Below are 21,254 nucleotides of genomic sequence, written 5' to 3'. Positions count from 1 at the left end.
TACTCTGCTCTCAGCTGAGATACCCAAAACCATCACCACTTTGTCCCTTCTATCCTGTCCTACTTAGAAGGCTTAGAATACTTGGGAAAATGAATTAAGATAAAAGCAGACTTCCTGGGGCACCTGGGTGGCTCAGCCTGTTAAGTGATTGTTTTTGGCTCAGGTCTGGGATGGAATCCTGCATCAGGCTCCCTGCTCAGTGGGGAGCCTGCTTCTTCCGCTCCCACTTCCCCTGTTTACGCTCCCTCTTTCACTGTGTCTCTATCAAATAAATAAATAAAATCTTTAAAAAAAAAACAAACAAACTTCCTCTTTATATGTAATGAGGTTAAGATGGATTTCTCCATTTCACTTTGAGGGATCAACCCAAACAATAAGCAGATTTCAAGATAGAAAAATTAATATTTCCAGAGAAACCAGAAAGCATTTGAAAACCCAGGTTTTAATTTTTTATTTTTTATATTTTTTTTAAATTTTTTATTTTATAAACATATATTTTTATCCCCAGGGGTACAGGTCTGTGAATCACCAGGTTTACACACTTCACAGCACTCACCAAAGCACATACCCTCCCCAATGTCCATAATCCCACCCCCTTCTCCCAAACCCCCTCCCCCCAGCAACCCTCAGTTTGTTTTGTGAGATTAAGAGTCACTTATGGTTTGTCTCCCTCCCAATCCCATCTTGTTTCATTTATTCTTCTTCTACCCACTTAAGCCCCCATGTTGCATCACCACTTCCTCATATCAGGGAGATCATATGATAGTTGTCTTTCACTGCTTGAAAACCCAGGTTTTAAAGCTTCTAGAGATATTGAAGATCAAACAAATATATAGCAAGACTCAGACCCATGATTGCAGATACCAGGTAGTTCAGCCAAGCACATTTATCCAAGGTGAGGGACATACTCTGAAGTATAAGTTCAAAATCCTATGTCAATAAATTGCTGATGTTCTTGGAGCCAACTACTTGGAGCCTTTACATTAGACTTCGAATAATTTAATTTAAAGTTATTTATTCTTTCTTAAAAAGATTTTATTTATTTATTTATTTATTTGTCAGAGAGAACAAGAGAGATTGTGCACAATTAGGGGGAGAGGCAGGCAGATGGAGAAGGCTTCCTGTTGAGCAAGGAGCCCAATGCGAGAATCAATCTCCGAACCCTGGGATCATGACCTGAGCTGAAGGCAGATGCTTAACAACTAAGCCACCTAGGCACCCCTAAAGTTATTTATTCTTTTTATGGTATCTGTTGCTTGCCTCTGAAAACAAAACTGAAAGCATGACCTGTGGGTGGGCTACAGCTGGGTGCAGCTGGGTTTGTGTATTTCACAGCCACCACTGTTTCACTTGTCTTTGACTCGGGCATAATGTTTTGATCAACAGATCTAAGGAGAGATCTTCAAATGAAACAGGCACATATATACAGAGCCAGACTGAGCCAAGTCTTGGCTATAATAAGATATAGATAATAATAAGATCCTGATGAAATAAGATATAATAAAATCCTGATGAAAAAAATATCACTGTTTCTTTATGGCCCATGGAATAAGCAGAGCTAGAGCTTCCTAAGGGTGTTGCTATTCCCTTGCAGAGAATACACTGGAATCAGAGGGAAGCATTTGGAGTCTGGTGACTCTAACAGAAGGCAAAGGTTGATGGGCTCACATGGATGAAAACTTGGACGTGGTGATCTCTAAATACCCTTAAAATTCTAGGACCATATGACTGGTGAGATGGAGGACCATTCTCAGGCATACTTATCATCGATGAAATTCGTTAAGTGCTTTGCAAATGGACAAATCAATGGGTGGATAGCGCTCTCTTTATATATACTATATTAAATGACAATTAATTACTCTCCATTTCCCTTTTTGGGCCTTTTTAAATATAAGTATTAGATTGTGACCCTGTGATTTTCTGCCTCCTTGCTCATACTGTTTTCTCTACCCGCAATGGCCTCCTTCCAATCCCACCCCCCCATGTATTTCAGGACTTGACTTAAGCTGGTTTCCTGAAAGTTCAAAAGTGTCTTTTTCTCTGTCTCTGAAGCTCTTACTAAACATTATTTAATGTAATTTATTACTATTTATCTTCTTGCTAAGTCTTTTTCCTATAGAGCAAATCTCCCCTACTGCTCTGTAGAAGATGTGAGGACCCAAAACATGTTTCATTCAGTTTACAATAACAATACTTATCATAATGCTTGGCACATAGTAGGTACGCAATATTTATTACATAAATGAACTAATGGTTGCAGTGTTCATAGAATTGCAGAGAAAAAGAACATCAGCATGACCTAGAATTGTCATGGAAGACTTCCTGGACAAATTGGAACTTGGGCTAGACTTTTGTTAATTACCATGATTTACTTGGCGGGGAGTAGGGGGGTGTGTAGAGGCAAATGCAGGGTGCATGGTTGCTGCAGAGACTACTGCTTTCCTTGGTTTTATGGGACAGTCAGGTAATGTAGCTTAACACACACTAACATGTTTCTTTTCAGGGAAACTACACAAAAGAATAAGGCCTTTAGAAGGGGCATACCCTACAGAGAAATAATTGGTAGCCAGGGACAGAAGAGCAACAAGGGACAGAAGAGCAACAAGGCAGCTGCCACCAACTTGCAAATAGTGAGAGATGCAACTTCCTTGAAATCAGTGGGATTCTGGAAGACCTCTGATCATCCAGAGACATCCAGTGTGCCTAAGGGTAACCCCGTTGCCCATCATGAGGAGACTTCCTGCATCACGATTCTCAAATGTTTGTTATGAGTTCCAGGTTCTCTCTACTGAGCAATTACAGCTCCCCATCCTGGAACTCTAAATAATTCCTCCATGTTCCCTGTGATGAAAAGGCTCAACAAGACCTGGGATTGAAGTGAAGGTTCTAGGCTGCTTGATACAGTGGGTTCTGGGCAGTGAACCAGACTCAGTAAATAGCTTCCTACTCTCTCCTAGGAGTAAGAAAGAACAGGCTTCCAAGAAATGGAACCTTGGGCAAAAGGGCACAGCAAAGGAACCAGGACCTTTAGGTTGTGTCTTCTGATCTTCCCTTAGAACATTTGCTTTCCCCAGGGGCTTCAGTTGCAGCACATGAGAAGTCAGGTTTGAGCTAATGGCAACAATGGAGGCTCCACCTCTGTTTTGTAAGGGCAGGTTAGGACCCCTGAACATACTCACCTGGGCATGGGCATACAAACCAGTGAGGCTCTTCAGGAAGGAAGATGAGGAGCTATGCAGACCTCTTTACTCACCAGAAAGAAAGTTAATGAAGGAAACAAGCTGACAATCTCTGAGGAAGTGCTATCTTCTTTACAGTGTGATCCCTCCCAGAATGGGGGAGACAGATGGGGAGAGAGACAAGTTGTTTTGTAAACAACGCTTCCTGAATATAGCAACCATGATTTACACCTTATGGTATTTAGAATTTCTTTAAAAAAGAAGGGGAAAAAAGGCTTTCTCTCTAGCCCTAGCTTTATAGGAGGTAGTTAGGGAAGGTGATAAAGATTCCACTAAATGGTGGTGTCACTGAGGTTGACAGAACTCGTTCAAATCCTCAAAGCCACCCAGGAAGCTAGTGTAAGTGGACTAGATATAGGTTTGCTAAGGGAGGAGTTCATTTCTCAGATGTCAACCCCAGGCAGAGCCTTTGAGCAGAGACAAGCTAATTTCCAGACTTGCCTTGGACCTGGGGATGAGCAGGAGGCCCCAGAAGAAAGACAAGAGGGAGAAGCTTTCTTCAAACTCAGTTTTCTAATGAGTCCTCAGGAATGTGGTGCTTTCTCCCTCAGGACCTTGTTAGTTGGGAGCCCCTGGGACTGTATCTTGGCTATGTTTAATGACTCTGGATGTGGGGGTAGAAGAGCTAGGAGAACTCCTGTGGAGCTGCCTGCCAATATGACTGTCTAGGCCAGGCTCTGAGGGATTGAGAGCCGTGGTGAAGGCCACACAGAAGATGTGGGAAGGTTGAGGGGTGTGTTCCTCTGACTCCTATACTCATCACTATCTACCTCAACACCCTTCTCCAAAGAGGGGGTGCTCTGTCTTCTCTCACCAGAGAACCAACTCTTCTACAGGAGGAAATGTACTGTAGACAGATGTGTTTTCTTGTTACTAGTGGTTGACTTTGGACAAGCTGTTGTACCCCCTTTGAGCCTCAGTTTCCTCATCTGTGAAAAGAGTGTATCCTCTATCATAGAGCATTTTTTCAGATTAAATAAAGTAAGAGTCACTAAAATGCTAGTACAAGTTTGGCAACACATCACCATACCCACTGATAACATTTACAGGTGTTTGTTAAGCACATGGTAATATGCTAAGCACTTTACGAGCCTGGAGTCTCTACGAATCCTCATATTTGTAGGAAGCATGTTGTGGTAAACATTTCAGATGTCTGAGTCACATCTATCTTCTGATTTCAGCTGTGGTCGGGTCAGACAGTTTCCTGTGGGCTTCTGCTTGTGGCTGGCTGGCAGATGGTAGCCTCTTCCTGGGGATCTTCTGATGCCATGAATAATGGTCGTGGGGGTGGGGTGCTCACTAGATGTGAGCATATGTACCTAGAGTGCAAGGAGTACCTTGACTATATGAAAGGGGAGCCAATGAATAAACACCCCAACACTCCTTCTTCAGACAATTTCAGGAAGCATTGCATATGCTCATGCTCAGTCAAATCTCTGCGGGATGTCCATAGCAGAGACTTTTGTGCGGAAGCCCTCAGTCATGTCCGCTTCTTCCTTCATTGTCTCCTCATAACCTCAGTCTTCCTCCCAGGGACCCCTGCTCCCTGAAATGACTTCCCAGTTAGGCCACATAAGCATCTTGTCTCAAACTCTGCTTTCGGGGGAGCCCGACTAAGACAGCTGCTACTAGGAAGCATGGCCTCCAGATGGGATTCTGAAACTGGACCATTCACTGTTTAGGGAAGTGGGGTTGGTGAAAACCATAATTTCATTACTGAGACCCAGCTGTGGTATGCTGGGATGAGGTACAGGTTAAAGGTGAACCCCTGGGTCATGTGCTGGCACAAGCATATTAATATGGCACTAGCATATTAATTATAAGAATTATATTATATAATTAATTATAAGAATTGTGGAAGTTTTAAGAATTAAGGGTAGGGGCACCTGGGTGGCTCAGTCATTAAGCATCTGCCTTCAGCTCCGATCATGATCCCAGGGTCCTAGGATCCAGCCCACATCGGGCTCCCTGCTCAGCCAGGAGCTTGCTTCTCCCTCTCCCGCTCCCCCTGCTTCTGTTTCCTCTTTTGCTGTCTCTCTCTGTCAAATAAATTTAAAAATCCTAAAAAAAAAAAAAAAAAAAAAAAAAAAGAATTAAGGGTAGTTTCTGTTAACTTTCCTAGATGCCTGAATAAACAATAATAGGCCCAGGTCAGGCAAGAATCAATTTAGGATTTATTGTCAAAGCCAGAAAACTTCCCTGACAATGTCCCATGAGGCAGGCAGCATTGAAAATCAGCTCTTGTACCTAATTTAAGAGTCTCAGAACTACAAAGGGGCCGAATATGCTGCTTAAAGGGAGGGGTGCCTCCTATGCTAAATCCAGGGCCCTGCTATGGAAGGAATGAGACCCTGAGTCTTGGGATGGGGATATTTGAGAGGTTGAGCAGGAGAATTATGAAACCCCAGTCCCTCTTGTAGCCACTTGGCAAAAGCATCCCTTTCTCTTTGCCGGTGGAAATCAACCTCCTTTGGTGTGTTGGCCATACAAAGACCTGCTAGGAAGCAGATGCCTTACAAGAAGACTCTTGTCCTCCTCAAGAACATTTCCCATATCTCCTCTGTGCCTACAGAATAACTGAGATTAGGTCTCAGTATATTCAGAGAAAGGCAATCTCACCCATGATGCAAGAGAAATAAATAATTTGCTCACTGAAAAGAATCCCATCCCTGACTGTGAGAGACTGAATAATGCCCCCCGCAACATAGCCACATCCTAATCCCTAAAATCAACTTTATATGGAAAAATTAAGACCTTGTAAATGTGATTGCTGGAGGTCTTCATCTGGGGAGATGATCCTGTATCACTCAATGGGCCCTCTCCGTCACCCCGAGAATACTTACGAGAGAGAAGTTGAGGGATATTTGATTACAGAAGAGAAGGCAATGTGAAAATGGAAGCAGAGAGGGAGTGAGGGGATCATACGGCAAGGAAGGCCAGCCACACTGGAGGGGCTGAGGGGGACAAGGAATGCATTCTCCCCTGGAACCTCTGGAACAAACTTTCTTTGCTGACACTTTAAATTAGCCTAGTATGGCTCATTTTGAACCTCTGGCCTCCAGAGCCATGACTGAATAAATTTCTGTTGTTTTAAGTCACTAAATGTGTGGCATTTAGTCACAGCAGCAATAGGAAGCTAACACATGTGCCAAATTACCCTGGCAGGAAATGGAAGTTCCTCTTGTTTATAGAGGAGCAATGTGGGAGTGGGTCATGGGGACCAAAGGAGTGGATGGAATGTAAGGCTGAATAGGGAGAGTCAATTGAGAAGGAAGCACTTTTCATGATTCATGATTTAACATCCTGGCAAGGATGCCTGGAGCTGGTCCTAATAAACTGGAGACATGTCCCTTTGAAACTGGATGTTGGTTATAGGGCTTCTTCAAGATCTATAGGTTGGCAGGCCCACCTTTGGGAGTGTATCTTCCTCCAGGTCCTTGGGGGCACAAGTGTTCCCTGCCCATCACTTTGAGGTTATGGGGTCACTTTAATCTACAGTTGGATGGAGGTCAGTGGGGCAACCTCTGGGGGCATAGAAGAATGTGTCTTCTGGTGGGGTCCCAAACAAGCAGGAGTATTCCTGGTCCATGACTACGAGGTTCAGGAGACAAGTTATGGGCCTTTTTAGTGTCTTCAGTTGGACTGAGGTCAAAAGCCTGAGAAGTATGGATGAGCATGGGGTGTTTGTCCCTGGTGGGGCAGGACTGGCAGCCAAGAGGACTGGAGCTGGGTCATGGGCTCCTTCATTATCCACAGCCAGGGTCAATGTTGGCAGGGCTATTAACTGGGGGCACAAGTGGGCATGACTTCTCCTGGGTCTCTTGGCAGATATTGCTGGTGACAGGACCAAGGCCAAATGGGGCTGAAGCTGAGTCCACACAGGGACCAAGTTGCTTCTAGGTCTGTTACCAGACTACTGTTGGTTCACTGCCACCTGGGGATGGGTCCTACTTCTCAAAACAGCCCTCTTCATTCTTGGGTTCCACCAGGGTCTCACAGTCTCCTACCTAGAACCCCAAACTCCCACAACAGCATTTCTTGTACAAAATATTGTCATTGTAGGGAGAATGTGAGTGGGGGACCTCTTCTTCTGCATTTCGCTTGCTGCTATTTTGTGTGTGTGTGTATTTGTGTGTATGCGTGTGTGTATATATATATATATATATGTATATATATATATATATCCTATGTACTGTACAAACAAGCTTACATTTTATAAGATTGGGGCAACTTTTATCAGCTGGGGGAAAAGTTAGAATATACGCAAAAATAAATTCTTTATATTTTAAATATGTGACTTAAATATAAATGTAAATATACTAGAAAAACATCACTGACAAATATTTATACAACATTTAGATAGAAAAGTCATTTTTTTCTAAGCATGACAAAGCAAAGAAGATTAACTTTATAAAAATGACAGACTTCATTTGGGCAGGAGAAGCCTAAGCAACATAGAATACAAGTGGGAAATTGGGAATGTATTTGCAACATACACGGCAAGGAGATACTACCCTAAAACTGAAGTGTTTCCACCAATTGTTAATATAAACTACCTCCAAGGTGCAAAAACATGAACTGGCAATTTTGAAAGCATAAATACAAATAAGTAATAAATACATAAAAATCAACTGAGGGCACCTGGGTGGCTCAGTTGGTTAAGTGTCTGCCTTTGGCTGGGGTCATGATCCAGGGTCCTGGAACTGAGTCCCACATTGGGCTCCCTGCTTAGTGGGAAGCCTGCTTCTCCCTATGCCTGCCACTCCCCCTGCTTGTGCTCTCTCTCACTAAAGTAAATACATCAAATCTTTAAAAAAAATCAATTGAATCATACTCATAAACAAAGAAATTCAAATATAATTTGAATTTAAATATATAGTTAGGTAATAATATATATTTAAATATATAATTAAATAGAATGCAATATTTGATCTAATTATCAAAGATTAAAAATTCTATCTATAACAACCAGTTATAGCAAGTGAGGTAAGTAGCAGTCTCTACAAACTGCCAATCAAGATATAAAATGATTCTTGACAAATAGGCAGAATATTTACCAAGTTTTAACTTTTTAACTTTGCACTTCCATGTAAATGGATACACACATATACATACACAACTTTTATGAATTTAACCAGTGAAATAATTTTAGTATATGGAAACATATTCAAATTTATATTTATTTACAATAAACTATTATTATTGCATATATAAATTTATATATATTTACCCTAGTATTATTAGCAATTGTGAAAAGATAGGAAAGAAATAAAATCAATAGGGATTTATTAAACAGATTATAGTTAATACATAAAGTGGAATATTATGCAGCCTTTAAATGGATAAAATTGATTTGTAGGTTGATATGTAAAAAATCATAACATATAATGCAGAGAGGGGAACAGCACATTGCAAAGCAGTACAGCATTTCCACTTTCACGGGTGTGTGTTCATTTTTGTGGAAAGCTAAATACCAACTACTACCACTAGTTCTTGTTTTAAAAAATTGGATTACTGGGGGAATGGTATGGAAGAGTGACAATGACATTCTGTATTGTCTGAACTTTTACAACATGATGTGTTACATGTATGATAAACTTTTAAAGTAGCAAAAGATTGGAATAAAAAAACTAGGCAAATTCCAAAGGGAAGGTGAACTCTCAAATTTTTTAAAAAACCCTATGATCCTGGAGAGTAGACAAAGGGCCAGAAATTAGTGTCTTGGGTCATTATTTATGATGTTGAAACAGTTGATCTATTTTATAAGTGATTATTTATTATTCAGTGATTACACTTGAAATCAACCCTTGAGGCTTGAGATGAGTGTTCATATTGAAGGAAGGCCAGAGGCCCAGGGATTTTTGGAAGCAAATAGGCTCCTTTTTGCAGTGTGCTAAATGCCGTGGGTAGAGAAAGTGGTGGTGAAAGATGTGGTAACTCTTCAGGTAAACAGGGTGAGACAGACTATTCATTCTGGCTAGCAAAAGCAGAGGCATTACAAGTGGAAGAACGTTGATGGTTACCTTGTGCCTCTGTCAAGTAGACCCAGACAAGGTAAGGAACTTAGCCAAGGTCAAGAAAGTTGCCCAGGAGTGGAGGTGATGAAGTCAAGACCATGTTATAGATCTTCCTCAACAGTTTTCTTGACCCTTCCAGGAAGCTCATTGTGTCCCTGAAGTTTATTTGGTGGCTAAGAAAGAATCAGGAAAAAGCTATCCTTTCCCCATGTCTTTTGATAGTCTTGGCAGGCATGACTCAAAAAGCAGAGAGTGAGTTGATAAGTTGGATGGTTAGAAACAAATTCTGAAGACATTTTAGAGATGCAAGTAGATAAAATACCCAGCAGTCCCTTTCACTCTTTTGCCATCTGGTAGGCCTCCTTAATATTCTAGGAGCACTTTCTGTTCAGAAAAATAGAAAGTGAGTCCCTGAATAATTTTTAGCACTTTCAGTTAAACTTAAAATTTTTAAAGATTTATTTATTTATTTGACAGAGAGAGAGAGAGAGAGAGCTCACAAGTAGGTAGAGAGGCAGGCAGAGAGAGAGGGGGAAGCAAGCTCCCTGCTGAACCGAGAGCCTGATTTGGGGCTTGATCCCAGGACCCTGGAATCATGACCTGAGCCGAAGGCAGAGGCTTAACCCACTGAGCCACCCAGGCACCCCCAATTTTTTTTTTTTTTATCCTCCGTGGAGAGGATAGGCTACAATGATGATGTCAGGGTTGTATAAATGGGTTATTTCTGGACATACAGAACAAGAAGCTGCCCTGTACAGAAGCCCACATCTTTCATCCCTGACTCACTGATTTTTTTTTTTAATTTATTTTTTATTTTCAGCATAACAGTATTCATTATTTTTCACCACACCCAGTGCTCCATGCAATTCGTGCCCTTTATAATACCCACCACCTAGTACCCCAACCTCCCACCCCCCACCCCTTCAAAACCCTCAGATTGTTTTTCAGAGTCCATAGTCTCTCATGGTTCACCTCCCCTTCCAATTTCCCCCAACTCCCTTCTCCTCTCTAACTCCCCATGTCCTCCATGCTATTTGTTATGCTCCACAAATAAGTGAAACCATATGATAATTGACTCTCTCTGCTTGACTTATTTCACTCAGCATAATAATCTCTTCCAGTCCCATTCACTGATTTTTTTTTTTAAAAGATTCCATTCATTTGACAGAGAGAGATCACAAACAGGCAGACAGGCAGGCAGAGAGAGAGAGAGAGGGAAGCAGGCTCCCCGCTGAGCAGAAAGCCCGATGAGGGACTCGATCCCAGGACCCCGAGACCACGGCCTGAGCTGAAGGAAGTGGCTTAACCCACTGAGCCACCCAGGCACCTCCTGATTCACTTATTTTATTGTCCCTTTCCTTCCTCTTACCTTTTAACTGTCTCAAGACATCTTATTTATCCTATTTCTCTCTCTTTCTCATATCCACTCTCTCTGTACCCCACTGGGTCCTCTCCAGTGCCTTGATCCTTTCTTAGCCCATTTGCTTGCAATTCTCTCCTATTTCTCCCCAGTTCCCATCTTTCTTCTTCATTTCCCCAAAAACTCTCCACCTCCATTCTTGTTCTGCTTCCCTCCCTCATGTCCTTTCTCTTCATCTTCATCTTACCTGATCCTTTCAATCCTTTCAATGTATGAAAACTCATAGAGAAGCCATGCCACGGGGGCAGCTCAAGGGATGTTTTAGAGAAACAAATCAGGAAACATCGTGGCACAGCAGAGATGCCCAGAATGGGCAATTCTTCTCAAAGAGAGGCTAGAAGGAAAATACAGCCAAATACAAACTGAACAAAAGCCTGGGGAGCACCATGCAACATGAGAGAATATTCTAGACTGTTCTCCTACTGAGAAAGGAAATTTTAGGGGAGATATCACCATATCTTTATTTACAGATATGGATTATCTCAGCTGGAAGGTTTGGGGACTGAAAGTGAGGAGTTAGAGAAGAAGTTCATATTGAGTAGTTTGGCAGTTTTTCATGTTTAAATAATATTTACAGGGACCCCTGGGTGGCTCAGTTGGTTAAGCAGCTGCCTTTGCCTCCAGTCATGATCCCAGTGTCCTGGGATCAAGTCCCACATGGGGGTCCTTGCTCGGCAGGGAGCCTGCTTCTCCCTCTGCCTCTGCCTGCCATTCTGTCAGCCTGTGCTCGCTCTCCGCCCCCCCTCTCTCTGATAAATGAATAAAATCTTTAAAAATAAATAAATAAATAATATTTACATTACAAAAGATGATCTTTTCAAAAGATTTGAAGTACATCAGGAAAGTTAGATGGGGGAACATTCATTTTATAAGATTTATTGTATGTATTAACTGAGTTTTAAAAATTTGCACACAGGGATGATGTTCTTCGGAGTTACCGGACAACACATAACAACTAATATGACTTCTCCTCTGTTCCCTTTATATCCCATATTACCTTTGTATGATTGGAAAAGATAGAGGTGGGTGGTGTTGTTGTTTTCGCTGTTGTTTTGCTTTGTAGGAACCTGATGGGAAAAATAAAATGATTCTGATCTCTAGGTCCGTTTTCTTTAAAGATTTTATTTATTTGACAGAGAGAGATCACAAGCAGGCAGAAAGGCAAGCAGAGAGAGAGAGGGGAGGAAGCAGGCTCCCCGCTGAGCAGAGAGCCCGATGAGGGACTCAATCCCAGAACCCTGAGATCATGACCTGAGCTGAAGGCAGAGGCTTAACCCACTGAGCCACCCAGGCACCCCAAGGCCCATGTTTTATAACCAGACCACCCCTACCTGAAATTGAGGGAATCATATGACCTACTAGTGGGAGGGGTGGGGGAGATTTTTATTGGATATTTTTGGGAGCCCAGACTATAACCTTCCTGTGGGATATGAACCTGTAATAGTCAAAGCTCTGAGGTTCCACTTCTACACAGAAAAGGTAGCATGTGGCAACTGAAGTTGTAATTTGTCAGAGGGGCTGCCCTTAGCAGAGCTTAATACACCTACTGTCTATAACTGGGGCATGGCCTCAGTTAACTATTATACCTAACAAAAAAACCTCATGTTTTGCTGGAAGGCAGAAGCAATTAAGGACCATTTGTCTTAGTTACTGGCTTTAGAGTATTTCTCTTTCAGTTCAGAAAAAGAAAATAAGGGAGTGATGTTCCAGAACTCAAGCTAGTGATGGTGTCCCCTTGAGCACCCGCCAGAGGGCACCCTGTACATCAGGATTCCTGAGGCTGTAGATGATTGGATTCAGCATAGGGTTGATAACAGTATTGAAGACCCCAACTCCTTTATCCTTGTCCGAAAGCTTGGCTGAACCCAGTCGCATGTAATTAAATATACCTGAACCATAGAATATGGCAACCACAGTGAGATGAGAGCCACATGTGGAGAAGGCTTTCTTCCTGCCCTCAGTAGAGCGGATTCGTAGGACTGCAGCTGCCACATGGGCATAGGAGGTGATGATGAGAGCCAAGGGGGTACCTGCCATTATGAAACCCACAGCAAAGAGCAGCAGCTCATTGAGTTGGGTGCTAGAGCAGGAGAGCTGAAAGAGCTGTGGGAGGTCACAATAGAAGTGATTGATCACATTGGGACCACAGAAGTTGAGTGTGGCTATGGCTACTGTGTGGGTCAGTGCATTGGTGAAGGCTAACGCCCAGGACACAGCTACCAATATTCTCTGGACTGTCTGGCTCATTCTGGTGCTGTAGGTTAGGGGCTGGCAGATGGCCAAGAATCGGTCATAGGCCATGGCTGTCAGCAGGAAGCAGTCTACCCCAACCAAGAGATGGAAAAAGAAAAGTTGTATGAGGCAGGCTCCATAGGGAATTGTACGCTTGTTGGACAGGAGACGAACCAACATCGAGGCAACAGTGACGGTGATGCACCCAACATCCAGCACTGATAGGTTGCCTAGGAAGAAGTACATGGGGGTGTGGAGTTTAGGCTCTATGAAGATGGCAGCCAGGATGCTGAGGTTGCCTCCGACTGTGACCAGGTAGGCAAAGAAGAAGACTACAAAGACAACTGGTCGTAGCCCTGGTGTCTCCACCAAGCCCAGCAGGATGAATTCAGTAATGGCTGTTCTATTGGCCCTAAATTTTGACTGCATTAGTTCCTGTAAGGAAACATCCAAGGAGAAGAAGAATCATTCCTCTCAATATATTGATTCAAAACAAACAAACAAATGAAAAACAAACAAACAAACAAAAAAACCAGACTCTGTAGGGCAGCAAAATTTGCCATCCCAAATGGCATGTAGATTATTTTAGGCTGATTACTTTTTTTTTTCTTTTTTTTTAATTTTTTATTTTTTATAAACATATATTTTTATCCCCAGGGGTACAGGTCTGTGAATCACCAGGTTTACACACTTCACAGCACTCACCAAAGCACATACCCTCCCCAATGTCCATAATCCCACCCTCTTCTCCCAAACCCCCTCCCCCCAGCAACCCTCAGTTTGTTTTGTGAGATTAAGAGTCACTTATGGTTTGTCTCCCTCCCAATCCCATCTTGTTTCATTTATTCTTCTCCTACCCACTTAAGCCTCCATGTTGCATCACCACTTCCTCATATCAGGGAGATCATATGATAGTTGTCTTTCTCTGCTTGACTTATTTCGCTAAGCATGATTCGCTCTAGTTCCATCCATGTTGTCGCAAATGGCAAGATTTCATTTCTTTTGATGGCTGCATAGTATTCCATTGTGTATATATACCACATCTTCTTGATCCATTCATCTGTTGATGGACATCTAGGTTCTTTCCATAGTTTGGCTATTGTGGACATTGCTGCTATAAACATTCGAGTACATGTGCCCCTTTGTACTTTTAAAAAACAGAAGTGTCAGGAAGAACCTTTGCCTTCCCCCCATATAACTTAAAGAATTTAGATAGATGACTTGCTTGAAGAAGGGAGCTATCACCATTGATACAGTATCACTATGTATGATAGAGAGCATTATAGTGGCTTTCAGTCCACCATAGGATTAATTTGATGAATAAAGTAAGGCTGTAAAAGCTCTCAATATAATTATTCAGGAAGTAAAGCTAATTGGTATATATGCCTTTCCCAAATGCCCATGAAACATTCATCCCCCAAACAAAGAGCATGTTTGGACACCACGGTGGCTCAGTGAGTTAAGCATCTGACTCTTGATTTCAGCTCAGGTCATGATTTCAAGGTCGTGAGATTGAATCCCTTGTTGGGCTCTGCATTTAACAAGGAATCTGCTGGAGACTCTCTCTTCCTTTCCCTTTGCCCCTTCCCCTTCTTGTGCTTTCTATCTCTCAAATAAATAAATGCAATTTTTAAAAAGAGCATGTATAAACCTGAAATTCAGAAAATTCCAAAAGAATAAAGAATACAGGTAATAATACTTAACTGCAATCCAATTTAAGGAAAAAAGATTTTTTAAAAAATAAATCCCAATGTTGTAAATAATCTGTAAGAAACAGTTGGATCAGAGGGAATCAAAACTAAAACTAAAAAACGTCAGAGAGAGGTGAAAAGGGGATAGTGAAACCAGCACACACTAGAACATGTGGATTATCTCTAAATCAGTGTTCATAAGCAAAATTATAGCCCTAAGAAAATACAATAAAAATAAAAAATAAAGAAAGTGATTAAATATCAGACCAAGACATTAGAAAAAGAAATATAGGGGTGCCTGGGTGCTCAGTGGGTTAAGCCACTGCCTTTGGCTCAGGTCATGATCCCAGGGTCCTGGGATGGAGCCCTGCATTGGGTTCTCTGCTCAGCAGGGAGCCTGCTTCCTCCTCTCTCTTTGCCTGCCTCTCTGCCTGTTTGTGATCTCTCTGTCAAATAAATAAATAAAAATCTTAAAAAAAAAAAAAAGAAAAGAAAAGAAAAGAAAAAGAACTATAAGAAATGGGGAGAGGCTGGTTATGAAGTACAAAATTTCAACCATAAAAGCAATAAGAATGTGAGGATCTAAAGTATAATGCAATAACTGTAGTTTACTGTACACTGTACTATATAACTGAAATTTTCTAAGAGAGTAGAACTTCCATGTTTCACACACAAAAGAAAAGGTAAATATGTGAGGTAATGGATGTGTTCACTTGATTGTGGGAGCCCTTTCACAATGTGAACATATATGAAACCATCGTGTTGTATACTTCAAATATAATCTTATTTGTCAGTTATACCTCAATAAGGTTGAAAAAATATAAAATAAGATTTTTTTTAAGATTATTTATTTATTTGTCAGAGAGAGAGAGCGAGCGTGCACACCGGCAGGCAGAGTGGCAGGTAATAGAGGCAGAGGGAGAAGAAGGCTTCCTGCCAAGCAAGGAGTTCCATGAGGGGCTCAATCCCAAGATCATAACCTGAGCCGAAGGTAGACACTTAGCTGACTGAGGCACGCAGACATCCCAAAATGTCATGAACTTTTAAAAGAAGAGAAATGAAATGTCCATTACTAATGTAATACAAGTATTTAGCATATGATATAAGTGGCATGAATGGGAAAATATACTATTAGATAAGTGCTATAAGGGCAGTAGTATAGCTATCTGGGAAAAATTTAAGTTGTACAAATACCTTATATATTTTGCAAAAATAAATTCTAAACAGATCAAAAATTTAAATGTAAAAATTAAACTGGGAAGTTTTAGGGGGAAATGGAAGAACTTTAATAGTGCAAGGATGATTCAAAATAGAGAAAAAAAATTTAAATAACCAAAATTAATGATTCTGTTAAAATTCAAAAATTCTGGCAAATTAGCTATGCTGGACCTGCATTTCCCCAAATCTCATTCTCTGCAGGTTAGGTTTGGCTATAAGAGAAATTTGTAGGATAGTTGTAAGACAGAAATGAAAGTTTAAAAAAGGCAGTTTGACATTGTATTTCAAAAGGACAAATGTGTTTTCTTTTTACTTGGAAATCCACTTCTGAGAATTTATCCAACAGATATATGGTCGCATATAAAAGGTGAAATATGCATGAGGTCATTTGTTGAAGCATGGTTTGTAAGAGCAAATGATTGCTAATAACCTGTGTTCACCACAAAAGGGCTGAGTAAATTAATTTGGTATAGCCTTACAAAGGAATACTATGCAGCTGTAGGGAACAGTTCTGTCTGTGCTGACTCAAAAGATATCAAAGCCATATTATTAAATATAAATCACAACTGGTAGAAGGAATATAGTATTCTTTGGTTTGCTTTAAAAAGAAGGGAAAGAGTACACATACAGTTGCACACACATATGATTAAATCTTCTAGATATGGAGTGATTAGGTCATGAGAATAAAAGACACAGTATAAGGAATATAGTCAGGGATACCGTAGTAGCAATGCAATGGGACAGATGGTAGCTTTACATTTTTTTTTTTAATATTTTTTTTAACTTTTTTTTCAAGAAAAATTTTTTAAAGATTTTATTCATTTATTTGAGAGAGAATGAGTGAGAGAGAGCATGGGAGAGGAGAAGGTCAGAGGGAGAAGCAGACTCCCCAAGATGCTGGGAGCCCAATGCGGGACTTGATTCTGGAAGTCCGGGAACATGACCTGATCCGAAGGCAGTCACTCAATCAACTGAGCCACCCAGATGCCCAAGGTTTTATATATTTATTTGAGAGAGAGAGACAGCACAAGCAGAGGGAGTGGCAGGCAGAGGGAGAAGCAGGCTCCCCACTGAGCAAGGGCAGCAATGTGGAACTCGATCCAAGAATCCTGGGACCATGACCTAAGCCAAAGGCAGACACTTAACCAACTGAGCCACCCAGGCCTCCCTGTAGCTACATTTCTGCTAAACATAGCATAATGTATAAACTTGTTAAATCCCTGAGTTGTACATCTGAAACTAATTTAGCATTGTGTATCAACTATACTCAAATTAAAAATAATAAGAAAATGTAAGTCTATTTAAGTAATCAGATAGACGGTCATCTGGGCAAGAACAAGCAAGAAGAAGAAGGATGAATACAAACAATTAAGAATTAGGAATGGATATTGGGGTGCTTGGGTAGTGCAGTTGTTTAAGCATCCAACTGTTGGTTTTTGCTCAGATCATAATCTTGGGGTTATGAGATCGATCCCTGCTTTGGACTTTGTGCTCAGTGCAGCCTGCTTAAGTTTCTCTTTCCCTTTTCCTCTGTTTCTCCCCCTTGCAAGCTCTCACTCTCTCAAATAAATAAATAAATCTTAAAAAAAGAATTAGAAAGAATGATAGCCAGAAGTACACAAAGAAAAAATTAAATTTTAAGAGAATACTCCCAATATTGTTTAAATGAAAATTTTCAATAAAATAGATATAATTGTAGGAAAATATAAATTAAAATACATTCTAGAACAGTCTCAATATCCAAGTAAACCAGAAACAGGGAACAAAGTCAAGAAAATTATCAAAGAAATAATTACCCTAGTAGCAATCTCTAGCCTCATAAAACTATTGAGAGAAGTTTAATTTAACTTCAATAAATAGATTATTCTCATGCTATGTAAACTTCCTGCAGCACCAGAAAGAAATTTAAGCTTCCTGGTGTCTGTAAAACAATTGTAGTTGACAATGTTACATAAGTTTCAGATGTACAACATAGTGATAGGACAAGTATATATATTATGCTCTGCTCACCAGAAGGAAGTGTAGCTCCCATCTGTCACCACACAATGCTATACAATACCATTGACTATATTTTCTGTATCTTTCATCCCTGTGACTTACTCATTCCATAATTGGAAGCCTGTACACCCCACTCCCCTTTACCATCTTTTTTGTTTAGATTTATTTATTTATTTATTTATTTGACAGAGAGAGAGAGATCACAAGTAGACGGGGAGGCAGGGAGAGAGAGAGAGGGAAGCAGGCTCCCTGCTGAGCAGAGAACTTGATGTGGGACTTGATCCCAGGACCCTGAGATCATGACCTGAGCCGAAGGCAGCAGCTTAACCCACTGAGCCACTAAGGCACCCTCCCCTTTACCATTTTGTCCATTCTCCCAACGCCTGTTCTCTCTGGCAACCACCAATTTGTTCTCTGTATTTATGGGCTCTTTGTTTTGTCTTGATTTTTAGATTCTACATGTACGTAAAATCATATGGTATTTGTCTAACTTACTTTATTTAACATCATACTCTCTAGGTCTTATAGACTTTTTATGAAGTTAGCATACATTTAATACTAAAAATATCACATTTTTGGAAGAAATATATGAAATATCACTAGAGAGTAACTTTGGTTGTGACTATAGATGCAAAATGCCAAATATAACTGTAGGGAATTTTAAATATCAGAATATTTTTTAAAATCTATCATGATTGAGAGACCTCATAGAAAATTGAAGAAGATTTAATATAAGTAATTGTATGTACATAATATATCACATCAAGTGCCTAAAAGGTACTTTTTACAGGTTACAATCCATTCTTGATTTAAAAGAAAAAACATCTATGTGTAGCCATCTAGGAATAGAGGGATATTGCAGGATCATTTCCAAACAAACAGGAGTAAGAGAGGGATCCCCACTCTTAATGTTTTTTATCATTGTCCTATGAAATTAACATCAAGAAATAGAAAAATCAAGTTCATATATTGAAAAGGAAGACAAAGCAAGTTTTTTGATTGTCCATTAAAAAAATGAAGAATTATTAGAAAAAAGTAGCAAAATAAAAATCAGATATACAAAAATCTATGCGTTCCTATATACCATCAATATATATTGATGGGAAACATAATGCAAAAAAACTAATTAAAAACCGAAATTCTTATGATATGTTAAGTGACTCAAGCAGGATGCAAAACTGCACAATATGGTATTATTTCAATATCAACACAAATATATACACTCATTCTCTCACACTCTCACACACAGAAATAAGACTGGAAAGAAATACCAAACTTTATTAGTGGTTCGAATAATAAAATGGTTTTTATCATCTTTCTTCTACTCGTCTCTACCTTCTGGTTTGTCTACAATGAATACAGATTATTTTTATAATATTTGATGACGTATCATCTCCTGGGAATGCTCATGAAATTCTTACAAGGTCCCCATCACCATGAACTAACTTCACAGAAGACAAACAAAAATCCTTTTCCCTGTGATATATACAATTCAGGTTGTCCCAATATCTTTGATACTGACAAGATTTCCTCAGGGCAGTCCCTGACAACAATTGCAGCTAACAGGAGTTACGGGAACTTCCCTGGGTGAGGCACTATGCACAGTTCTAAGTGCTTTCTATTGTATTTCTATTTCTGTAGTCCTTTATTCCTCCCAACCCTCACTATGGGATGGATATCTTTTATAATCCAAATTTTATAGAAAGAATATGAGTCACATAAAGTTGTAGAGGCAGGATTTTAACTCAGATCACAAGCAGACAGAGAGGCAGGCAGAGAGAGAGGCGGAAGCAGGCTCCCTGCCAAGCAAAGAGCCCAATGTGGGGCTTTATCCCAGGACCCTGAGACCATGACCTGAGCCAAAGGCAGAGGCTTAACCCACTGAGCCACCCTCAATCTCTGGTGATAGTCCCAGCTCTTCCACTCACCTGATATGTCATCCTGAGCACGTCTCTTATTTTTGCTTTTGAGACTTTGGTTGCTGCACCTATAAAACCAGGAGGTTTGACTTGCTCAGTAACAAGTAAATTCCCTTCTATTTTACACAAAAGCAGAGGAATGACCATGAGAACACTTACCTGTAACCACACTTAAGCCAGTGAGATTGCATGGGAAGGGATGTTGGGGGCGGGCAGTGAGAATCTGCACAAGCTTGGTCAGCTATTCCAGGGGGTCAAAGGAGGTATATATATGAAAATTAGATTTTTAAAAAAGAGGTGGAGATCATCTCTGTCATGGGACTTCACCACAGGGCAATCCTCTTGTGTCCTTAAAATTGCCCAAGAGCAGGGAGGAGGAGGTGGGAGAGCTAATTAAATAATACAAGTCCTAATAAATAGAGCAGAAGTAAAACAGTGGTGCCTCATACCTCCGAGGTGATTTAGAATTTCTCCAAATCTTTATCTCCATCCCCCATATTGATCTGTAAGGATAAATGGGGTAGTTACCCTAATAACTCCATTTAACAGAAGGGGACATAAGAGGGATCTTTGCTTTCCCAAGGTCATTCCATGGAGTCAGCACTGAATCTGAGTCCCCAGCCTCGGTCTTGATCTCCCAGATGTCTGGTCCAAACAGGATTTGGGGGCAGAAACAAGCTGACTCTCCTAAACTGGGGATGAGAAGGAAACCTGCCTTGGATCTGGGGATGAGGAAGAAACCCAAGAGAAGAGGCAAAAACTGGAGATGCCCTTTCCAACTTGAAATTTTTTTTTTTAAGATTTTATTTATTTATTTGACAGAGATCACAAGCAGGCAGAGAGACAGGCGGGGGTGGGGGGGAGGGGGGAGCAGGCTCCCCGCTGACCAGAGAGCCTGATGCGGGGCTCGACCCCAGACCCTGAGATCACAACCTGAACCAAAGGCAGAGGCCCATCCCACTGAACCACCCAGGCACCCCCCAACTTGAAATTCTTAATGAATCCCCAGGAACAAAATACTTTCCCCACTAGGGCCTTGTTAGTGAGGACCACGGGCACTGTGTCTTGGGAGTCCCAAAATGATCCTGAGAGAGTTGGTTGAAGCACTGTGCTGTGCTGGGAGGGGCAAGGAGAACCTCTGGGAAGTTGTCCCCACCATGATTATCTGGGCCAGACCCTTAGAAAATAAGAATTTAGTGATAGAGATGATAAGAGAGTAAATCAGAGAGGTTGTATAGTGTAACACTTGTACTCTTATGTCTTCCTCATTAATAATTCACCTAAGCCCGTGTGATAGCATACTCTCCAGGGAAGCCTCCTGGACCTTCTAGATGGATACACCTGCTCTTCCAGCTATTAGTAACTATGAAACCCTTTGAACCCCAGTTTCCTTATTTGTGGAATGAGAGAAATATCCTTTTGAAAGGTTATTGGGTGGATTAAATGAAGTAACACATGTAGAGTTCCTAGTAGAAGACGACCAATGTTATTAACATGACAATAATTGATAACATGTACAT

At 40.8% G+C, this 21,254-nt stretch overlaps 1 protein-coding gene across 1 annotated transcript; it reads right to left on the bottom strand.

Annotated features, from left to right (window-relative positions):
- Positions 1–12,389: 12,389 nt before the first annotated feature.
- LOC309851636 (olfactory receptor 3A1) lies at positions 12,390–13,337 on the bottom strand (the record flags this gene model as incomplete). The annotated part of the gene is made up of 1 exon (XM_082707223.1): positions 12,390–13,337. The coding sequence occupies one exon, from the start codon at positions 13,335–13,337 to the stop codon at positions 12,390–12,392; it is 948 nt and encodes a 315-aa protein (XP_082563349.1).
- Positions 13,338–21,254: the final 7,917 nt, after the last annotated feature.

This window comes from Mustela nivalis (genome assembly GCF_964662115.1).
Source record: "Mustela nivalis genome assembly, chromosome: 17".
Lineage (NCBI taxonomy): Eukaryota > Metazoa > Chordata > Mammalia > Carnivora > Mustelidae > Mustela > Mustela nivalis.
The sequence above is the reverse complement of the archived record's forward strand: the minus strand, read 5'-3'. Positions and strand labels throughout refer to the sequence as shown.